Genomic DNA, 22,410 nt, shown 5'->3' with positions numbered 1-22,410 from the left:
CCCATTGGAATGGGCTGCCTGGGGAGGTGGTGGAGTCACCATCACTGGAGGTGCTCAGGAGGAGACTTGATGGGGTGCTTGGTGCCATGGGTTAGCTGTTTGGGTGGGTTGGATTGGTGGGTGGGTTGGACACAATGATCTTGAAGGTCTCTTCCAACCTGGTCTATTGTATTGTATTGTATTGTATTGTATTCTATTCTATTCTATTCTATTCTATTCTATTCTATTCTAACCTCTATTCCCTAATATCAAAGTGTCAGGACAGAAGAATTAGGGTCTGCCTAGGGTCTTGCATGATGAGATCTCTTTCTTTACTATAATATTTCACTGCCTTCCTTCCTTGTTTGGCATTGCTGACTGTTATCAGTTATTTCTTTAACCATGACCACATGGGAGGCTCCCAAGCTTCTGCTGTAGCCAGTGAGGTCAGAATGGTGACATGGTTGAGCTGGCTGTGAACTTCCCAGCTAATTTCATTGAGCCTAAAAACTCCTTTTCATCTTCCAGCAAGAAGCATGTTCTGCTTGGATGAAAGGGCTGGTAGAAGCTGCTGGAAAGCAGAGGAGAGAAAGAAGAGAATGAAAAGGAAGGAGAAAAAAAGACCTTGTGAAACTATTGATTATTAATTATTATTCTGAGAAAATTTAACTCACTGATGCACACTGGGGTCAGACAATGGTTGTAGCATTGCTTCTGCTTCCCACTCAGATGTGGCTCCACAACCACTCTATTTCAGTTCCTGCACAGAATCATAGAATCAACAAGGTTGGAAAAGACCTCAAAGATCATCGAGTCCAACCTGTCACCCAACACCTCAGGACTAACTAAACCATGGCACCAAGTGCCACATCCAATCCCCTCTTGAACACCTCCAGGATGGGGACTCCACCACCTCCCTGGGCAGCACATTCCAATGGCTAACAACTCTCTCTGGGAAGAACTTTCTCCTCACCTCCAGCCTAAACCTCCCCTGGCACAGCCTGAGACTGTGTCCTCTTGTTCTGGTGCTGGTTGCCTGGGAGAAGAGACCAACCCCCTCCTGGCTACAACCTCCCTTCAGGGAGTTGTTGACAGCATCTACACACACAACCATGGAATCCTAGAATCAATGAGGTTAGTTTCCCTTTGCCAAATGTGAACTCAGTGAGGGGCACCATGGTCACTCATCTCTTCTACAATTTCTGTGCAGGTACAGGCAGGTTAGAGCTGTACAGGCACAGCTTGGTCCCATCCTGAACTGGACCAACTGGTGACAAGCCCCTCAAAAAGCTCCTAAGTTGGATTAGCAAACATGTAACCTGAAGCAGTGACCCTGGGAACAGAAAAGGCAATAGGACTTGCAGGGATTGTGAAGAGTTCAGATGCTTTCCCAAAGCTAGGCCAAAGGGAAGCTCTAAAAATGCCAGCTGATGGACAGAGGAGCCAAGGGACATGGTGTAATGGTGGTGCTGGGCTCAAGGAGAGGTGATGAGAAAATTCTGACCACACCACACCAGGCAGAAAAACTTTCTGAAGCCTTCTACAGAAAAGCCCAGGACAAAGGCTGAGTCTGGGCTGTGGAAGAAAGGAGGGTTTATTTGTTAATCCATAACAGTGGCCAACACAGCTTGCTCCAGCTGGCCTGTGCTATTTGGGTGCCAGACAAGAGGCAGGGAGGTGTGAGCATTTTCTGCTGGGTGTGTCTTCTAATACTGTCTGAGATCAGTTCCACAAGGGAACAGTCAGAGCAGTCAGCCCCACTGAACACCTTCAGCATGGAAAGGCTTTGTAGGTACCAGGCACCCACCAATCAACACCAGAACAAGAGGGCACAGTCTCAAGCTGCACCAGGGGAAGTTTAGGTTTGAGGTGAGGAGAAAGTTCTTCCCAGCAAGAGAGATTAGCCATTGGAATGTGCTGCCCAGGGAGGTGGTGGAGTCCCCATCCCTGGCGGTGTTCAAGAGGGGATTGGATGTGGCACTTGAAGCCATGGTTTAGTTGTCATGAGGTGTTGGGTGACAGGTTGGACTTGATGATCTCTGAGGTCTTTTCCAACCTTAGTGATTCTGTGATTCTGTGCTGCAGGAGGTGGCATGCCACAGTACATCCATGAGAACCCAAACCTTTGGTCAAAACACCACGTTGGTAGGCTGTTTTGGCCACCATGTTTGAAGCAAGAGGGTTGAAGTAAATGATCTTCAGAGGTCCCTTCCAACCCCTACCACTCTGTGATTCTGTGTAACTGCTGCTGTATGTGCCAGTGCTGCTCTCCCTGCTACAGCACTGGCCAAGGATCCAGAGAAGGTGGCAGGAAGATCCAAATTCTCCAAGTCTCTAGTCTCCAGGGAGCTGATTATGTCCAAGAAGCACAGAAGAAGTGTCTGTCATGAGAGGGAACTGAAGACCATGCAGTACAGAAAGAAAAGAGCTGCATCAGACTGGGGCTCAGAAGCCCACACAGGAGCAGCAGAAGAGGACTTGGTACTGCTGGCTCCTTTAAATTCAGTCACAAGCCAAGAGGAAGGATGATAAGAAGACAGCAAAGGCCAAGAACCACTTGAGCCTTGACTGGCACTGATGAGAAGCCCAGATTAGCTGTGGCTGTGAAGGAAATCCCCCAGAAAGCCAATACACTGGCAGCTACCTTGGACAATAAAGCAATGAAGAGCTCAGAGAATATGAAAGCTGACAGGCCAGAAACACAAAGACACAGCTAAGAGCAAACCAGTGAAACCCAAAGCTACCAAACCCCCAGGCAGAGAAATTGAAAGTGGTCTCAGGTTGGGAAGGTGGTGCACATGTTGTATGAGCACACAGCCTCCTGCTCCAGGGACACAGAGGGTAAAGCCTTTAATGGGACCACTGCTTCTCATCATGCTTTGCACTTTCTTAATGAAGCTTCCCAAAGGATCCTAATTAGTGATGATGATTGAAATTCTGTTTTGCAACAAAACTCAGACTCTGTATGAATGAAATGTTTCTCCTTGCTATTTTCTTCAGCTGTCTGAAGCAGTATTGTAGGGGAGATGGAGACAGAGTCTGCTCAGAAGTGCACAGCAGAAACAACAGAGGCAGCAGGGGAAGCTGCACCAAGGGAATTTCCAGTCTGACCTTGGGAGACTCTTTTCCACCTGCAGTGTGGTGCAGCAATGGAACAGGCTGTGGATGCTCCAGCCTTCTTCATTGCTTTTCAAAATTCAACTGGATAAGGCTCTGAGCAACCAGATTAGCTTTGAAGTTAGTTGAGCACTGGAACAGGCTGCCCACAGAGCTGGTGGAGTCTCCCTCTCTGGAGACGTTCAGAACCTGCCTGATGTGTTCCTGGGCAGCCTGCTGTAGGTGATCCTGCTTTGGCAGAGGGTTGGACTCAAGGATCCCTAGAGGTCCCTTCCAACCCCTAGCATTCTGTGATTCTGTGCAGTTAGTTTGCTAACTTTCAGTGGGATTTTATCTATGATCTTGACTGGGAGAGTATAACCATAAAATCACTTCAGTCAGAAAATCCCTTTAAGATCATTGAGTCCAACTCTGCCAAGGCTGGTGCTAAACCATGTCCCTCAGAACCACATCCCTGCAGCTTTTAAACCCTTCCAGGGATGGGGATTCAACCACCTCCCTGGGCAGGGAAGATGTTTCTCCTCATATCCATCCTAAACCTCCACTGGTGCAGCTTGAGCCCATTTACTCTTGCCCTATCACTTGCTACTAGGGAGAAGAGAGACCAACTCCCACCTCACTCCAACCTCCTGGCAGGTAGTTGTAGAAAGTGTGAAGGTCTCCCCTCAGCCTCCTTTTCTCCAGACTAAACAACCCCAGTTCCCTCAGCTGCTACTCCAGCCACTCCTCCCCAAGCCTGGAGCGTTCAGGGGGTTGTTGTGGCCCAATTTGCAGGGCCTGGCTCTTGGCCTTGCTAAACCTCACACACTTATCCTTGGCCCAGCTTGGCCAACTGTAAGGAAAACCTAACACAGCCACCTGTGAGAAAAAAAAATAAGCTGAAGATAATTTGCTGTATCTCTAGAAAAAACCAGCAATGACTTCCCAGGAAGTCCTGTGCTTTATGGATGAAAAGAGGGTGGCAACACGGGACTGGGCTAGCGGGGAGCAAAGAGGCCCAAACGACAGAGAGATCTGGGCTGGCATCAAATGTGGAGTAAATACAGCTAGAGACAAATACACTCAAACACACAACAGTGGCCAAGGACTGCAGGGAATAACATTTCTTTTAATATTTTGGTATGCACTATATGGATCCCAGCACTGAAACAGTGTTCTGCTGGAGGGGAGCGCTTCTTCCTGTCCCTGCTGAAAGGAAGCAGCAGAAAGGCTTCCAACCATTCCCCAAACTGTTTGGATGTCAAATTCCTATGTGGCATACAGTAGATATGTTACACAGGTATATATCTATATCAACTTACATTCAGTTCTAAATACAGAGTGGGCATTGGCCTGGTCCAGTTTCCAAGAGCTCCCTCTAATGCCTCATCCTAGCTTCCCCCACACAGGCAAATTCTACAGATGTCCCAGCACAGAAGTCAGTGGCTGCCAGTGGCTTGAGTGTCTTTGAGATCGAGCTCTGAGTGCCTTTCTCTCTACAGAAACATGTACAGCCTCGGGACAGAGAACTTCCCCCTCCACCCCTAGTCTCATGAGCCTCAAGTACTCAAGAGGAGCATCATCTTTTGTGTAGTGGTGTGATGCCTTGATGTAGAGGATGACATTCCAGCCACCAAGTAACTTGGCATTCTTTATTCTGTATACTGGATCAATACAGAGAGATTTATGGTTTAGTTGGTTAGGTGGTGTTGGATGATAGGTTGGACATGATGATCTGAAGGTCTCTTCCAACCTGGTCTATTCTTTCTGTTCTATTCTATTCTATTCTATTCTATTCTATTCTATTCTATTCTATTCTTTCTACTCTACTCCTATCCTATCCTATCCTATCCTATCCTATCCTATCCTATCCTATCCTATCCTATCCTATCCTATCCTATCCTATCCTATCCTATCCTATCCTATCCTATTCAGATTGGCCAGCTCTGGCCAACTTTGCCCTTATATGGAACAAACCTGTGTCTGCAGAGGGTGTAATCCCCTACACCAGCTCCTTGCTGCACACAGCACAAATCCAAGCCTCAGCAAGAGGCTCTTACCTTCATTGCTTTGCTCTCTTTTCTTTTTTGGGGGGTGGAAGGGTGGGGGGGGGATATGTCTGCCTCTGTGCAGCAAACTGTCCCCTGTATTGTGTGCCTCTGGCTCTATACAGCAGACCAGTGCTCCTCAAGGCTGAATGATACCCAGTTCAGCATTAGGGCACAATGTGTGACAGGGGTGAATGCCCACTCCAGAACACAGGCTTTCTGTTAGCTGGGAACAATGCTTAGGGACAGTCTTGCTGCTGCAGTGAGATAAACTGTTCAGCTCTCCAGCACCCCACAGAATCATGCCACTATGAGTCACACTGATCAATACACTCCAGATAGCTTTTCCCACTTAATCTACCCAACTGCATAGTGAAAACTGCCCACATGCCTGGAAATGCTCACCATATACTTGGAAAATAAAGCTCCAGGTACTTTTGTTGGGGCAGACCACAGACATCCAGTGCTAGCAGAATGCATTTGTGATTCCCTTCTGCTTTGTGCAGGATCAATACACTCCAGATAGCTTTTCCCACTTAATCTACCCAACTGCATAGTGAAAACTGCCCACATGCCTGGAAATGCTCACCATAAAGCTGGAAAATAAAGTTCCAGGTACTTTTGTTGGGGCAGACCACAGACATCCAGTGCTAGCAGAATGCATTTGTGATTCCCTTCTGCTTTGTGCAGGAGCTCCCAAGTCAGGAGGTAGGAACTCAAATGGAGATACTGAAAGCAGGCTTAGAAACTGGAGAGTGTGGAGGTAGCCAGACCAAGACAAGTCACCAGGGCAAGCTAATTCATTGCAAGTTCCCATTACTGTGAGAACACACACATTCTTTGTGAGCTGTTGGGCTTAAGAGCAGAGGAAGCCATACCTGGAACTTGCCTGAAATGGACATCAAGAGATTGCTTCAGTGGAGGAGGGGAGTGGAGGCAGAGGAAGAGGCAGCTCTCTGTTCCAAGATAATCTTCTTGAGAAAAATATAGCATTACACTAAATCCAGAACTCTTCCTTTGGGCAGCAGTTGTGTGTGAGGGAGGCAATAGGTTTGAGGCAAAGGACTTCCCAGAGGTGGTTATAAATGGTCTGCTGCCACGCAGAGCCAAGGAGGCTTGCCTGGGGTGGAGGACAGCCACCTCACTGCTCTCTCACTTCCCTGAGGCCAGCAGACACAGGAGGAGGCTGTGCTATCACACAGCAAACTCAGTGGCTCAGGGGGACCTGAGCAGCCCAGGCTAACTAGCCATAGCTGAACTCATTCTGATACCATGCAAGAAACCTAGGCTTAGGACTTCCAGGGCATAAAAGGTTGTACTCCTCTGCAAGAGATGTGGCTTAGGGCACCTGTACCATTGAAGAGGACTTCATACATACTGTCCCCATGTCTGCCTCTCTGTAGGGGCAAAGAAAGAGAAGATGCAGCACATTTATAAGGGCCTCTGGGAAATGAGCAGCTCGTGGCCTTGCCAAATAGAGTTTGAGAGAAAACAGGAGAGCATCCCACATCTGCAGCGACAGATGTACAAGATGACAACAGCCACTGTGACAGACTAGCAGAGAGGGGACTCTGTGTACTGCAGCACCTGAAGAAGAGGATGTGGGGGAAGGCACAGAAGCAAGGAATTGGTGGGGAAGTCACAAACGAGGAGGACTTGTCTTGGATTGCAGGTAGTGGATGATGATTTCTCTTCCCTCCCTTCCTTTTTCTTTCCCACTGTTGGTAGCTCAGAGAGCGTCAGGCTGGCTGCGCTGCTGCTCCAGGAGCTGTCTGCAAGGGAGGTTAGCAGGCTGCCCAGACCGGCGGAGACGTCGAGAGGGAAGGCCAGCCAGCTGACGGCAGATCTCATCTAAGACAGAGCAGACACAGGTTAACACACCATCAGAGCTTCCTTCAAATTCTCCACCACCAGAAAAGCTAAAGGCACATCCTACAGAAACTGTTGGCAATACTGAACCCTTAGGGGAGCTGGGGTTGCTTAGCCTGGAGAAGAGGAGGCTCAGGGGAGACCTCATTGCTCTCTACAACTACCTGAAGGGAGGTTGTAGCCAGGTGGAGGTTGGTCTCTTCTCCAAAGCAACCAGCATCAGAACAAGAGGACACAGTCTCAAGCTGTGCCAGGGGAAGTTTAGGCTCAAGGTGAGGAGAAAGTTCTTCCCAGAAAGAGTAATTGGCCATTGGGATGTGCTGCCCAGGGAGGTGGTGGAGTCCCCATCCCTGGAGGTGTTCAAGAAGGGATTGGATGTGGCACTTGGAGCCATGGTTAATTAGTCAGGAGGTGTTGGGTGATAGGTTGAACTTGATGATCTCTGAGGTCTTTTCCAACCTTATTGATTCTATGATTCTTAGTTTCTTACTAAGCTCCTTCTGGCTCTATCCAAGTGCAATACATCTTAGAACCACTCATACTCTGCTGCAACAAAGCAGGGTGAGAAATCTAAACCGGATTCTGTTTCTGTTCATGAATACTGAGAGTTACTCTCTAACCTCAGAGGAATGCAGCTTTCAGTAAGGGTGTGTCTGGGGCTAGCAGAGCTGATCAAGAGCTCTCACACTTGCTGGTGATACAGCGTCTACCTTGGGGTGTTTTCCATGGCATGCTACCAGATGCAAGGCTGTGCTGCGTTAGAGATCCCCCAAACCAAGTCCAAAGAAACTACTACACATGGATTAGGGTTGGGTCATTAGGCAGCTTGGAAACTTTCTCAGATGGCTGCAGCTACTCTTCTGGGCTAGACTGTGCTGTCACTCACCTTGCATGACCTCATTCTCCTTGCAGACAATGCGAGAGCACACCTCCTTGTTTATTATGTACATGCGGCGCACACTGAGGGATCACCGGGAACAGGCCAAGGGCAGCAGCAAAAGGAGCAGGGACCCAAAGAAACAAGAGAGGGAGACAGGCAATAAACATGTATAATCATGGGTGAGGAGGCAAGTCCTGCATTTGCAGTGTCAGTTAGTCTGTGGAGGTGGTGGAGTCACTGTCCCTGGAGGGTGTAGACATGACTGGCCACAACAACCCCATGCAGTGCTACAGGCTGGGGTCAGAGTGGCTGCGAGCAGACAGACACAAAGGGACCTGGGGGTGCTGGTTGATGGTAGGCTGAACATGAGCCTGCAGTGTGCCCAGGCAGCCAAGAGGGCCAATGGCATCCTGGCCTGCATCAGGAACAGTGTGGCCAGCAGGAGCAGGGAAGTCATTGTGCCCTATGCTCAGCACTGGTTAGGCCACACCTTGAGTCCTGTCTCCAGTTCTGGGCTCCTCAGTTTAGAAAGGAGGTTGAGTTGCTGGAACAAGCCCAGAGAAGGGCAACAAAGTTGGTGAGGAGTTTGGAACACAGCCCTGTGAGGAGAGGCTGAGGGAGCTGGGGTTGCTTAGCCTGGAGAAAAGGAGACTCAGGGGAGACCTTCTTGCTCTCTATAACTACCTGAAGGGAGGTTGTAGACAGGCAGAGGTTGGTCTCTTCTCCCAGTCAACCAGCACCAGAACAAGAGGACACAGTCTCAAGCTGTGCCAGGGGAGGTTTGGGCTGGATGTTAGGAAGAAGTTCTACACAGAGAGAGTGATTGCCCATTGGAATGGGCTGCCTGGGGAGGTGGTGGAGTCACCATCCCTGGAGGTGTTCAGGAGGAGACTTGATGGGGTGCTTGGTGCCATGGGTTAGTTGGTTAGGTGGTGTTGGATTGGTTGATGGGTTGGACACGATGATCTTGAAGGTCTCTTCCAACCTGGTCTATTCTATTATTATTATTATTATTACTACTATTATTTCTATTATTACTATTATTATTATTACACGGTTTAATGGCCATGGTGGGTAGAGGTTGACAGTCAGACTCAACTACTTCAGAGATCTTTTCCAATCAAAACACTTCTATGAAATACCCCAATACCTTAACTACAGATGAGAACACAGGGCAGCTTCCTAGTGCTGCACAGGTAAGAGTTATTACGCTGTTTGAATTGATCTCCCTCAACAGATACTCTGAGGATAGGATTCATCCTCCCTGAGGGATCCCCTAGCCTTCAAAGGAAGCAACTGCTGAAGAGTTTGCTGTTTCTGAAGGGTTTTCAGGGCTTTCCTCAGGGACTGCTGGTTTCTTACCTGGTGACACAGAGGTAGCTGATACACTGCTTCACCGGTTTGTGAACAGAGTACAGGCGCGTGCAAGGGAACTTTTCTTCACGACAGTCTGGGGACACACACAGGGAGCAGCAATACAGCATCATTCTGGCACACACACAGCTTCAGCACCAGGGGCTCTCCTCCAGGCTCCCAGGGGAGGCCCCTAACCTCTATTTTCCACTCTCACATGAGAGATGGGAATAGAGAAGAGGAAAATAAGGCAGGCGTTTCTGATGCCCTTGCCTCACAACACGAAAGCGAAACGCAAGACAAATCCCCTGGGGATGGAAGGCAAATGCTGGAGAGAGGTTGGACACAAATGAGCAGTGTAAATGATGGTCACATTTTCAAGATGTGTTTCTAATTGATCTGCAATCTGACACTTCAGGACACAAATCCAGATCCTTTGTTTTCTGGACAATGAACCCAGTAACTAACTATGATGGCTTTCCTCTATCTCCTTCTGAAATGCCAGATCTTGGCCACTGACAGTGAAAAAATACTGACTCAGCATATCTGATCTGGATGAGGGGAGAGCAGTGGATGGTCTACCTTGACTTCAGCAAGGCTTTCAACACTATCTCACAGCATCCTCACAGGCCAGCATCCTCACAGGCCAGGGAGTGTGGATTGGATGACTGGGACAGCAAGGTGGATTGAGAGCTGGCTGAAGGACAGAGCTCAGAAGGTTGTGGTCATTGGGCAGCATCGGGATGGAGGCCCATGGTAGTGCTGCTCCTCAGGGGTCAGGACTGAATCCAGTCCTGTTCAACATACTCATCAACATCCTAGACAAGGGACAGAGTGTACTCTCAGGCAGTTTGCTGTTGGTACAAAACTGGGGGGAGTGTGTGACACCTCCTCAGGCTGCCATTCTGCAGGTCCTGCACAGGCTGCAGAACTGGGCTGGCAGAAACCCAAAGAAATGCAGTAAGGACAAGTGTGGAGTCCTGCACTTGGGCAGGAATAACCCCATGTATCATCCTGGGGGCTGACCTGCTGGAAAGCAGCTCTGGGTAAAAGGACCTGAAGGACTTAGTGGACAACAGGCTCACCGTGAGGCAACAGTACGCCCTCGCAGCCAAGGAGGCCAATGGCATCCTGGGATGCACTCAGAAGTGCAGCCAGCACACTGACAGAGGTTCTCCTGTCCCTCTACTCTGCTCTGCTGAGCTCTTATCTGGATTACTGCATCTAGTTCTGACCTCCTGGTTCAAGAAGGACACAGATCTACTGGAGAGTCTAGCAGAGAGCCACTAAGAAGCTGAGGGGACTGGAGCATCTCTCTGACAAGGAGAGGCTGAGAGAGCTGGGGCTGTTAAGCCTTGAGAAGAGCAGCCTGAGGGGGTGCCTCATGAATGCTTATCAGTATTGGAAGGATGAGTGTGAGGAGGATGGAACCAGACTCTTCTCACAGGTGCCCAGTGACAGGACAAGGGGAAATGGACACAAAGTGTAACACAGGAGGTTCCACATACAGAGAAAGGAAGAATTCACTTTGTGGGTTAGAGAGCCACTATGGGTGGCAGAGCACTGGAACAGGCTGCCCAGAGAGGTTGTGGAGACTCTTGTCTCTGGAGGCACCCAAACCTGCTGGATGTGCTTCTGTGTGATGGAGTCTTGGTGATCCTGCTCTTCAGAGGTCTTCCAACCCCTGCCATTCTGTGATTCTGTGATCTGCCAGCACCTGCCTGAGTAACAGAGTGGGCTAATTTAGATCAGGGAGGAGGCACAGGCAGCAAACTGAAACCTACCTGATGAAGGAGTTGCAGTTTCACTGTCAGACTGAACTGGAAGACAGAAGGTAGGAAAGTTGTTGTGATTTACCATCTTTACCTTCCCAGACATCATCTTACTCAAAACTAGTAACTAGAGAGCTCTTTGAAGAGCCCTCCATTGTACCTTCTAATGTGGAAAGCAATGTCATTCTTGCTGTCATGAAATCACAAGAGAAGGTACAAATCCAGTATGAATCTAGTGCCAGCTACCCAGCCAACACTGCTAAGGATCTGCCAAGCATTACCATTGCTGTTCACTTACACTGGAAGGGCATCTTGGCTTAGATTCAAAAAGTTGGGTGAATGTATTTAGCTGCTGTAATTGCTGTCCATCTAGGCAAGAAGCAAAGGAACCTGTGACTGCCTCTTACTAAGGAACAGTGACTCCTGTAAGACACAGCATCCCCAGACCTTTGGGTTTGGTTTTGTTGGGTTTTTTACTGTCCAAGACAAGGGGTCAAAAGGAGGTTGTTCTGTGGTTCCCTCTGATAAGCAACCCAGCTGTAACATGGTGAACCAAGACATTTTCTTGTTTACCCAGCGACCAGAGAAGGGCAATGAGGCTGGGGAGAGAAGCACAAGCCCCATGGGGAGAGGCTGAGGGAGCTGGGGTTGCTTAGCCTGGAGGAGAGGAGGCTCAGGGGAGACCTCATTGCTCTCTACAACTACCTGAAGGGAGGTTGTAGCCAGGAAGGGGTTGGTCTCTTCTCCCAGGCAAGCAGCACCAGAACAAGAGGACACAGTCTCAAACTGTGCCAGGGGAAGTTTAGGCTGGAGGTGAGGAGAAAGTTCTTCACTGAGAGAGTTGTTAGCCATTGGAATGTGCTGCCCAGGGAGGTGGTGGAGTCCCCATCCCTGGAGGTGTTCAGGAGGGGATTAGATGTGGCTCTTGAAGCCATGGTTTAGTTAGTCATGAGGTGTTGGGTGCTAGGTTGGACTTGATGATCTCTGAGGTCTTTTCCAACCTTATTGATTCTATGATTCTATGAATCTGGAAAGGAGCTTGGAGGACTGACTGCCAGGCACAAGCTATCAATAGTTACAGGGGACTTCTACTTCTTCTGTTCATGTGCCAAAGCACAAACAAAATGCATGGCCATGGAGAGAAGGAGTCTTATTGGTGCTGGGGGTGTGGGCAGTGGGGAAGGCAGGGTTCCAGGCGTGCCAGGCCCTGGACATGGACAGTGCTGGGTGTGGTCCACAGCATTTGATTGTGAACTGAGGATAAACTCACCAGGACTAAGCAGTGCAGGTGGTGTGACAGCTGCATCTGGAAAAAGAGAAGATTCTCTGAGACATCCTAGTTTGAGCCTTCAGCCTCTTTCCCCCTCCCACAGCTCTGCCAGTGGCTCACCACTCCTGACCAGCAGTCATCCCCTCTCTGGTTCATAGGCAATGCTGAACATGATATCATTATCTGACCCATCAGAGTAACTGCAGGCTTTCCCTGCTAGTAAACTAGAGCTGATGGAAAGCTGCAGAGCAGAAACGGGTTCCATGACACGTCCTTTGTGAAGGGCTTCTTCTTCATCCTTTGCTTTGAAGCAAGTGTGATGTAAAGGCTCCACATGTGGTCTTTTGAGGTTTAGATGTAGGTTAGCCACTGCCAGTTTGGTCTGAACACCAAGTCATATCTACCCTCCTACGCACTGTCATATCTCACACAGGTTGCTTTCACATCCCATTCCCACCAGGAACCTTTTGCACATGCAGTATTATGCCTCCACTGTTTTTCATCCAATATTGTGCAGTGACAGGGTCACTTCATCCACAGCACTCTAGCCAGCTGAGAAGCAGAGCCACAGGCCAGAGGAGAGACCATGGAACACTGTACAGGAGAACAGCACTGCTCTCACAGATGAGCTCTCCTACACACAGCACGCTTCCCAGCAACAGACAACTGTTGTTGCCTCCTTGCCTGTTGGGCTTCCCAGTCCAAGGAGAGAGATGACTGAAAGGATGCAGCAAAGGGTTATGAAAGTGATTAGGGGATGAGAATCTCTCTCTCATGAAAAAAGGCTGAGGGACTGGGAGCTTTATAGCCTAGGAGATGATGGAGGGGGGAATATTGTCAGTGCTTGTAAATACTTAGAGGGTGGGGGTCAGGAGGATGGACCCAGGCTTTTTTTTCAGTGCTGCCCAGCAAGAGGACAAGAGGTAATGGGCACAAACTTAAACATGGAAGTCCTATCTAAACATGAGGGTAGTGGAGCTCTGGAATGGGCTGCTCAGAGAGGTGGCAGAATTTCCATCTCGAGTCATTCAAAACCCACTTGGGCACCATCCTGTGCAACCTGCTTTAGGTGAACCTGCTCTGCCTGGGGAGTTGGACTAGATGATCTCTGAGATCACTTCCAATACCTACCAGGCTATGACTGTGTGATGGTCCAGAAGGAAATTATCAATGACCTGTTGTGCCACTTAGATGTACACAAGCCTATGGGACTAGATGGGATCCACCCCAGGGCACGTAAGGAGCTGGCAGAAGTGCTCATCAAGCCACTCACCATTATTTGCCAACAGTCCTGGCTAACCAGGGAGGTGCCAGCTGACTGGAGGCTGGCAAATGTGATGCCCATCTACAAGAAAGGCTGGAAGGATGACCCTGGGAACTACAGGCCTGTCAGTCTGACTTCAGTTCCAGGAAGGGTTATAGAGCAGGTCATCCTGAGTGCCATCACACAGCACTAACAGGACACCCAGGTGATCAGGCCCAGTCAGCATGGGTTTAGGAAAGCAGGTCCTGCCTGACTAATCAGATCTCCTTCTACCACCAGGTGACCTGCCTAGGGCATGGGGGAAGTGCCATGGACATGGTCTGCATGGATTTTAGTAAAGCCTTTGAGACTGTCTCCCACAGCATTCTCCTCCAGAAACTCCTGGCACAGGGCTGGGATAAGTGCACTCTGCACTGGCTAAAAGTCTGGCTGGCTGGCCAGGCCCAAAGAGAGGTGGTGAGTGGAGTGAAACCTGGCTGGTGCCCAGTCACTAGTGGTGTCCCCCAGGGGCCAGCACTGGGGCCTGTTCTCTTTAATGTCTTTAGCAGTGACCTGGATGAGGGGACTGAGTGCACCCTCAGTAAGTTTGCAGGTGACACCAAGATGGGTGCCTGTGTCGAGCTGCTAGAGGGTAGGGAGGCTTTGCAGTGGGACCTGGACAGGTTAGACTGATGAGCCAAGCCTAACTGTATGAATTTTAACAAGGCCAAGTGCCAGGTCCTCCACCTGGGTCACAACCCCATGGTAAGCTACAGGCTTGGGGATGTGTGGTGGAAAGCTGTGACTTGGAGAGGGAGCTGGGGGTATTAGTTGGCGTTGATTAAATATGTCACAAGTGTGGCCAAGAAAGCCAGTGGCATCCTGGCTTGTATTAGAAGCATAGTGGCCAGCAGGAACAGGGAGGTGGTCATCCCCCTGTACTTGGCACTGGTGAGGCCACACTCCAACACTGTGTTCAGTTCTGGGCCCCTCACTACAGGAAGGACATTGAGGTTATGGAGCATGTTTAGAAAAGGGCAAGCAGGCTTGTGAAGAGCCTGGGGCACATGGCCTGTGAGGAGAGGCTGAGAGAGCTGGGGATGCTCAGTCTGGGGAAGAGGAGGCTGAGGGGAGACCTCATTGCTCTCTACAACTACCTGAAGGGAGGCTGGAGGGAGGAGGCAGCCAGCCTCTTCTCCTTGGTGGCAAGCAACAGGACTAGAGGAAGTGGTTTCAAGCTCAGAGAAATGTGTTTGAGAGACTGTCCCAGCAGAGGGAGAAACCATTGCCAAGGCCAGTGGTGCTGGGTTTGGAACAGGACTCAGAGAAAAAGTGAGTAGGCTCTTTGCTGAGCCTCTGGCCCTCTCCTCCACTGCCCATTGTGAGGCCAGCAGAAGGCAGGGTTAGTCTGACTGTAAACGCCTCCAGTACTGTCAGCTCCTGTCTTTCCCCTGGGGCTGTCTGCACAGCAAGGCTTGGCTTTCTAAGGAGGCAGCCAGCATGCTCCCAGCGCTCATCCCTCAAGCCTTCACCCTCCACCCGCTCTTTCGCGTACATTTTGCTGCCCCCCAGTGACACAGCTGCAGACACCACAGGCATGACAACACTTAGCATAGTAGTATCATGGTAGTATCAGTCAGGGTTGGAAGGGACCACAAGGATCATCTAGTTCCAACCCCCCTGCCATGGGCAGGGACACCCCACACTACATCAGCCTGGCCACAGCCTCAGCCAGCCTGACCTTAAACACCTCCAGGGACAGGGCCCCAACCACCTCCCTGGACAACCCATTCCAGGGCCTCACCACTCTCATGGGGAAGAACTTCCTCCTCACCTCCAGCCTCAATCTCCCCACCTCCAGCTTCATTCCATTCCCCCTAGCCCTATCACTACCTGAGATCCTGAGCAGTCCCTCCCCAGCCTTCCTGTAGCTCCCTTCAGATACTGGAAGGCCACAATGAGGTCACCTCCTCATTCCACCACCCTCCAGAGCTTGCTTTAGTACTGTCTTTTGGGGTGGGGGGAATTTTGTCACCTCTGTCAGAGGGCCCTAGTGCACCAGGTGAACCTGGCATTTCCCTGGAGAACAGCTCACTAAGGTATGCCACCCTAAATAAATCTCCATGCATGGAGCACAGACAGGACATGTCCCAGGCAGCCACAAAGGCTGGGAGAACCGAAAAGCTACGTGTCAAACGTGGGGAAGGAGAGCTGCTGAGGTAATAGGTGATTTCTGGGTCTATATAGGCAGGAATGAGGGTAAAAAGAAGCAGCCTGAAGTTGTCAAGAGAGGAGCTTACCAGAGATGCTGATAAGAGAGTCAGAACTCGCTTCACCTGGAAAAGAGAATGTCCTTGAGAAACAGTTTTCACTTGGCAGCCCTTTGCATAACTAACTGGAGTTACCTTGGCTGCTGTGCTAAGCTCAGGAAACAGTGGGATCCCATCCAGTAAATGCATACATAAACACAGTACCCCCATCCCACTTGTATAGATCCTCTTTTGGAGCCACTGGCCTGTGAATGGATTTCTCAGTGCACATGTTGCACCAGTGTTTGCTGCACATGGGATTCATGCTCTGACTTCTCAGACATGGCCACCGTGGGCATCTCAATGGGAAAGGGATGTCAGAAATGAAGGTGCTCACGGCTCCTGCAGCAGAACAGACAGCTGAGGCAGAGAAGGAGGGAGCTCCAGAACCTGGTCTTGACTGCAGAAGTTCATTAGAAGATGAGTTTCCTTGAAAGGTAACTGATAGCAAAACTGGGGTAAGTGTGATGGAGGTATCAATTGTAAAGCAAAGGGAGACTTGGTGGCCAGGTTTTGGTTTCTGAATAGCTCTCTGGGAAGCCTAATAATAATAATAATAATAATAATAATAGACAACAACAACCAGGTTGGAAGAGACCTTCAAGATCATCATATCCAACCCATCAACCAATCCAACCCACCTAAACAACTAACCCATGGCACCAAGCACCCCATCAAGTCTCCTCCTGAACACCTCCAGTGATGGTGACTCCACCACCTCCCTGGACAGCACATTCCAATGGGCAATCTCTCTTTCTGTACAGAACTTCTTCCTAACATCCAACCTAAAGCTCCCCTGGCTCAGCCTGAGACTGTGTCCTCTAAAAGAAGGTATTGCACATGGCAGGAGCATGGCTGGGAAGTGTCTGATGCCTGAGCCAGAGGCTTCAGTTTGAAGAAAAGGCAGGACCTTGTGTTTCTTCTGAAAAAGGTCCAGAGGGCTAAAGCAACTCAGTCCTCACCAACAGAGCCAGTATGGAGACCAGTCAATATCCTTTATCATAGAATCAGTCAGGGTTGGAAGGGACCACAAGGATCATCCAGTTCCAACCCCCCTGCCATGGGCAGGGACACCCCACACTCAGTGGCCTCACTTGCTAAAGCATCATGCCACTTGGGCACCCTTTTTCTTGGGATATTGTGGAGCAGCAGCACTTTCCTGAGCATCTCATGGCTGGAGAATTGTCAGTTCTTGTGGATCTTCCACAGCCCTTGACTGTGGACATAACTGCACACGCTTCAACTTAGGCATCAGGAGCTCACTGCTTGTGAACTATTTGCAAAGGGCACACAAGGCTCAGCAGGCTGCCTCAGAGGGCTTGCTTCATCCTCATTGAAAGGCAAGCTCAGAAGGTCAGAGCCAAGGAAACAAAGAGAAGTGTTTGTAATTAAACAGGCTGCAACTACACAAGGTAACTGGGTGAGGCAAGCAATCCCTAGCACACAGTACGCCTCGAAAACTTACCAGTTGCACTTTCCACGTCCTGCCCATGGACCACCCATGGAAACCAGTCTGCAAGAGAAGAGAGCAGATCAAAGAAAGGACAGAAAGAAGGATTTCCATAGTCTGCAGGCTTTGTGAAATTATTGTGAGGGATCAGTGCTGGGCCCCATCCTGTTCTTTCTTGATGATCTGGATGAGGGTATTGAGTCCATCATCAGTAAATTTGCAGAGGACACCAAGCTGGGGGCAAGAGTTGATCTGTTAGAGGGTAGAGAGGCTCTGCAGAGGGACCTCGACAGGCTGGGCAGATGGGCAGAGTCCAAGGGAAGGAGATTGAACACATCCAAGTGCCAGGTTCTGCACATTGGCCACAGCAACCCCAGGCAGTGCTACAGGCTGGGGTCAGAGTGGCTGAGAGCAGCCAGGAAGAAAGGGACCTGGGGGTGCTGGTTGATGGTAGGCTGAACATGAGCCAGCAGTATGCCCAGGTGGCCAAGAAGGCCAATGGCATCCTGGTCTGCATCAGGAACAGTGTGGCCAGCAGGAGCAGGGAAGTCATTCAGCCCTGTACACTGCACTGGTTAGGCCACACCTTGAGTCCTGTGTCCAGTTCTGGGCTCCTCAGTTTAAGAAAGAAGCACAGCCCTGTGAGGAGAGGCTGAGGGAGCTGGGGTTGCTTAGCCTGGAGAAGAGAAAAGGTGGCTCGGGGAGACCTCATTGCCCTCTACAACTCCTTGAAGGGAGGTTGTAGCCAGGTGGGGGTTGGTCTCTTCTTCCAGGCAGCCAGCACCAGAACAAGAGGACACAGTCTCAAACTGTGCCAGGGGAGGTTTAGGCTGGATGTTAGGAAGAAATTCTTCCCAGCAAGAGAGACTGGCTATTGGAATGTGCTGCCCAGGGAGGTGGTGGAGTCACCATCCCTGGAGGTGTTTAGGAAGAGCCTGGATGAGGCACTTGGTGCCATGGTTGAGTTGATTAGATGGTTTGGGGTGATAGATTGGACTTGATGATCTCAAAGGTCTTTTCCAACCTGGTTAATTCAATTTCTATTCTATTCTATTCTATTCTATTCTATTCTATTCTATTCTATTCTATTCTATTCTATTCTATTCTATTCCATCCCATCCCATCCCATCCCATCCCATCCCATCCCATTCCATTCCATTCCATCCCATCCCATTCCATTCCATTCCATTCCATTCCATTCCATTCCATTCCATTCCATTCCATTCCATTCCATTCCATTCCATTCCATTCCTCCATCCAGAAAACACCACTGCCTTCTGCTGAACAGGGAAATGTTCTCCTTTGGGCTCCACTGCTGGCAGGGTTTGTTCTTTAAAGACTTGTGGATACAGTGGGTCCTGATCCAATCCCTGATGTTTTCACCAGCATTAAAGGCTTGGTGCAGGGACAAGATAGTAAATACCTCCAGAGCTGCTACCAGATTTGGCATTCCTGAAACTTCATTTGATGCTTTTTGTAAAGAAATGCTGTCCCCCTGCTCTGGAAGTTGGTCAAAATCCCTACTGCCATTCTATGAAAGAGGAAACTGAGTCATGGAAATTGTTTGCTTGGGATCACAAACTGAGTCACTGGCACAGTTAGAAACAGATTGCAGGCCTGGTAGCTCCTTAGGCAAATAATTATCTGGTCCTTCATTCTGCCTGGGCATTTAAGGCCATTTCCTCTCATCCTATCACTTGTTACTAGGGAGACAAGACCAACACCACAACACCCACCTCGTTACAATCTCCTTCCAGGTAGTTACAGAGAGCAAGAAAGTTTCCCCTCAGCCTCCTCCTGATTAAACAACCCCAGCCCCTTCAGCAGCTCCCCACAAGACCTGTTCTCCAGACCCTTCACCAGCTTTGTTGCCCTTCTCTGGACCTGCTCCAGGACTTCAGTGTCTTGTAGAGAGGGCCCCAAAGCTGAATCCAATTCTCAAAGTGTGGCCTTACAAGTGCTGAGTACAGGCTTGGTGGTGTATGCTGTGTGGAAGAGGAGAAATTGGAACTGAGCTAGGCTGTTAATTTGTCCAAATATAAAGAGTGAGAGAGCTGCTTCCTAAAGCAGTCATGAAATGGAAAATATTTCCTGCCAGCCACAGAGGAGGGAAATGTCTGCGTAACTGGGGTGGGATGAAGGAAGGAGTTGGCAGGGAAAGTCCAGTGTCTGGGGAACTGCAGGGATGTGCACAAGAACAGCCCCAAAATGTATACACTCTGCTACATCTTATGAGCTCAGGCTTTAGCCTTCTGTTCTTAATGGGAGGACTGCAAGGGCAAAACTATCAGGTCTGGAGCTTTTGTCTTCGTTCTTCCTCATTCCAAGAGCAGTCCCTTGCAGGCTGCAGGGAGACACTTGGGATCCACTCTGTGATCCTGCTTTGCAGCATTACAGGAGTCACTGCACCCTGCTACTCCCTTCCCCATGCAGCTGGCAGCAAGGGCTCAGCTGCTGGCAAGTGACCCCAGCAGTGACCTATAATAACTTAATGTAATGCAGCCCCAAACTTTCCCTCTTCTGGCTAATCTCTTAATGGTAACAAGGAGAGGAGAAAAGTGATATTGAACAGTCTCTCACATGTTTCTGATATCAAATGAAAATGCAGCAGCCACTGCAGATGCCAGCAGTGCCAGCTTTGAAACAGGAGTCCTATGGAAAAAGCAGGGAGGCTCTCCTAATTTTTTCTCTAGCATTGAAAAATCTTATTAGATGATTTCTTCTCCCTCCCTAGGTCTTAACTAGGAAACTGCTCCAATTCTCAAACAACAGAACACAAAACCTCTGCATGAGCAGACAAAAGAGCTGACTTTCTAACCTGCCCTTCAATCCCTTCAGTTTGTGTTTGCTATGGTACCAAACTCACATGCTTCATAAGCAACCGGACTTTATCGTCCAAGATGCAATAAATTAATCCTTGCAGCTGAAATCCTAACTCACTGAACCTGCAGCTTACCCAAAAGAGACAATGAGAGACCAGCTGGTGGTGCCTGTAATTCTCCCAGTTAAAACATCACAAAACCAAACCCCAGAAATGCTAAAATAAAATGCACCAAAATAAGCACTATCCCTTTCAGGCCTCCTTCATGTAGCAGCAAAACCACAGCCTCCTGTTCTCCTGCCTCTAACTTTGTAGGCTGCCTCTCCTCTCTTGCATGCCTCACCTCCCTGCTTCATTCACTGAGCACCTTTCTGGGGAGGAGTGCCACTGGAAGCAGAGTCAAGCTTCAGCTGGAGGGAAGGGCCAAGAAGACTTAGACTGGAATGATCTGATTCGATTGTGATAGGTGCAGTTATCTATTTCCTACATACAGCCTTTCCTGGGAGAAGTTTTTTTGCCACTCACTGGATTTAATCTTCTTATGCTGTCTGTTCTGAGTCTGCTGATTACAATGCCTGATGTTGCCCTCTGGGGGTTTCCTTGTTTGTTTGGGGGTTTGGGGGTTGGTTTGGTTTGGTTTGGTTTGTTTTAAACAAGTTCTATCCCACTTGAATTTTTGGCAAAGTGACTCCAGGCAAACAAAGACTTGGAGAAACAAAACAGAGCAACAAAAGCAGAGAGTGGCTTGAGCCCTGAGGATTAGGTTTCTCAAAACAGCTATATAGACAAAAAGAAAGAAGAATACAAACCCTCCTGGCATGTGAGTGGCCCAGAGCGAGGCTGTTCTCTAGTGACAGCAAATGCTTCACAGCTGTGACAGAACGAGTTTTGTGGAGCACTGGGGACTGCTCAGGTCATGCAGACACAGGTGGCACAGCAGCCTAGCCTAAGCACAAGCCACATCTAACCTTTCTTAGCTGTGGACCTGGCTGTTTTGCTTACCCAAACATTTCTGCAGTGGAAGCTGTGAACCTCTGCATCTTGTGACCCCCAGGACTTACTGGAGAGTGGGCACTTGGGAATGAGCCTGCAGTTCTTAGTTTTTTCCTTATAACCCTATATCCACCTTGCCTTTCCTATTTGGTCCTTCCCCCTTCACTGTCCATCTTCATGTCTCTGTCCTTCTTTGATCATTGCACACTAGTCTGAGTAGGAAACTCCGTTGGGCCAGAGCGGAGAAATCTTCCCCAAGGGTGTAAGGACTCACCAGCTGGGGACAAGGAGATTGCTAAGAGACACAACAGTATAGAGGCTCCAGAGATCTTCATCCCTGTGGGGTAGAGGAGAGAGGAGTCAGAGGAAAGCTAAAGCAGGAACAAGGATATTCTCTGTAGCAGAAAAACTCTTTGCTTGCTGTCTCTGTTTCCCTCTCATGACCATTTAGTCTTCCCAGCCTCCCTCCCACCTCTCTCTCTCCTAATCCAGCCAGTTTTCCAAGTGTTTCTGGAACACTTTGGACAGAGTCTGTAACTCCATCTGCTTTTTCTCTTTCTACCTTCTTTCTCCAGTCTCCACCTCTTTCCTCATCCAGGTGGATAAGCACCCCCCGCCCCATCCCCCATCCCTAGAATGCAAAGAAATTTCTCCTTGTTACCTCCCTCCTCTTCTACTTTTAAATTATCTTGAGGAGCACTGAGCAAATAGAGTCCTCATCACTTACTGCAGCCCTTTGTCTCCACTCCCTTCAGCAGCAGACGCTTTGTCTTTCCCTTCAGTGATCCCCCCCTGCCTTGGCTATTGGGTAAATCACATGCAGCCCCACCCAGAACACGTTCTACTTTTGGTTGTCCTCAAAAGATGATTTTGGGGAGAGGAAAAAAAAAGAGAAAGAAAAAGGAGAAGCCAGAGAGATGGTGGGATGTGGTGTCATCATGCATCTGGAATGAGGGGGGGAGCAAGGAGCAGCAGCCCACACCCTCATTCCACGGTTTATTATCCTCCAAAGGGAGCCTGCTCCTCCCATTCCCCCAGGACAGCCCAGCACCAGGGACGGATTCTTGTGGCTGTGTTACACATTCGCCTCCCGTTTTGTTTTGCCTTGCTACACAAGCTGCTGTATCCAGCTGTGTTTCCTCACAGAGATGCTGCATCTTTCCACCCCAGTCCTCTTCTCTTGCTGTTCCCCTGCCTGTCTCTTGCACACGGACACTCTACAGAGCCCGCATCCCTGTCTGCCTAACAGCGTGCTTGGCTCGCCCGGGTGCTGGGCAGGACTCTTGCCTTCTCCCCGGTTCTGCCCCAGGCTGTCATGTTCCGGACA

The 22,410-nt window shown here is 49.5% G+C and overlaps 1 protein-coding gene across 1 annotated transcript; it reads right to left on the bottom strand.

Annotated features, from left to right (window-relative positions):
* Positions 1-4,184: 4,184 nt before the first annotated feature.
* MFAP5 (microfibril associated protein 5) lies at positions 4,185-22,038 on the bottom strand. The gene is given in 10 exon segments (XM_068166013.1): positions 4,185-6,974; positions 7,879-7,952; positions 9,235-9,322; positions 11,010-11,045; positions 12,268-12,303; positions 15,811-15,846; positions 17,285-17,332; positions 21,358-21,420; positions 21,811-21,862; positions 21,865-22,038. Coding segments are annotated over 10 exon segments (714 nt in total). The 5' UTR covers positions 22,024-22,038; the 3' UTR covers positions 4,185-6,852.
* Between the last annotated feature and the right edge of the window lie 372 nt (positions 22,039-22,410).

The sequence above is a fragment of the Melanerpes formicivorus genome, unplaced genomic scaffold (assembly GCF_026170545.1).
Source record: "Melanerpes formicivorus ecotype bairdi unplaced genomic scaffold, bMelFor1.0.p_v2 SCAF_96, whole genome shotgun sequence".
Classification (NCBI taxonomy): Eukaryota; Metazoa; Chordata; class Aves; order Piciformes; family Picidae; genus Melanerpes; species Melanerpes formicivorus.
Note: the sequence above shows the minus strand (reverse complement) of the source record. Positions and strands in the feature narration are given on the sequence as shown.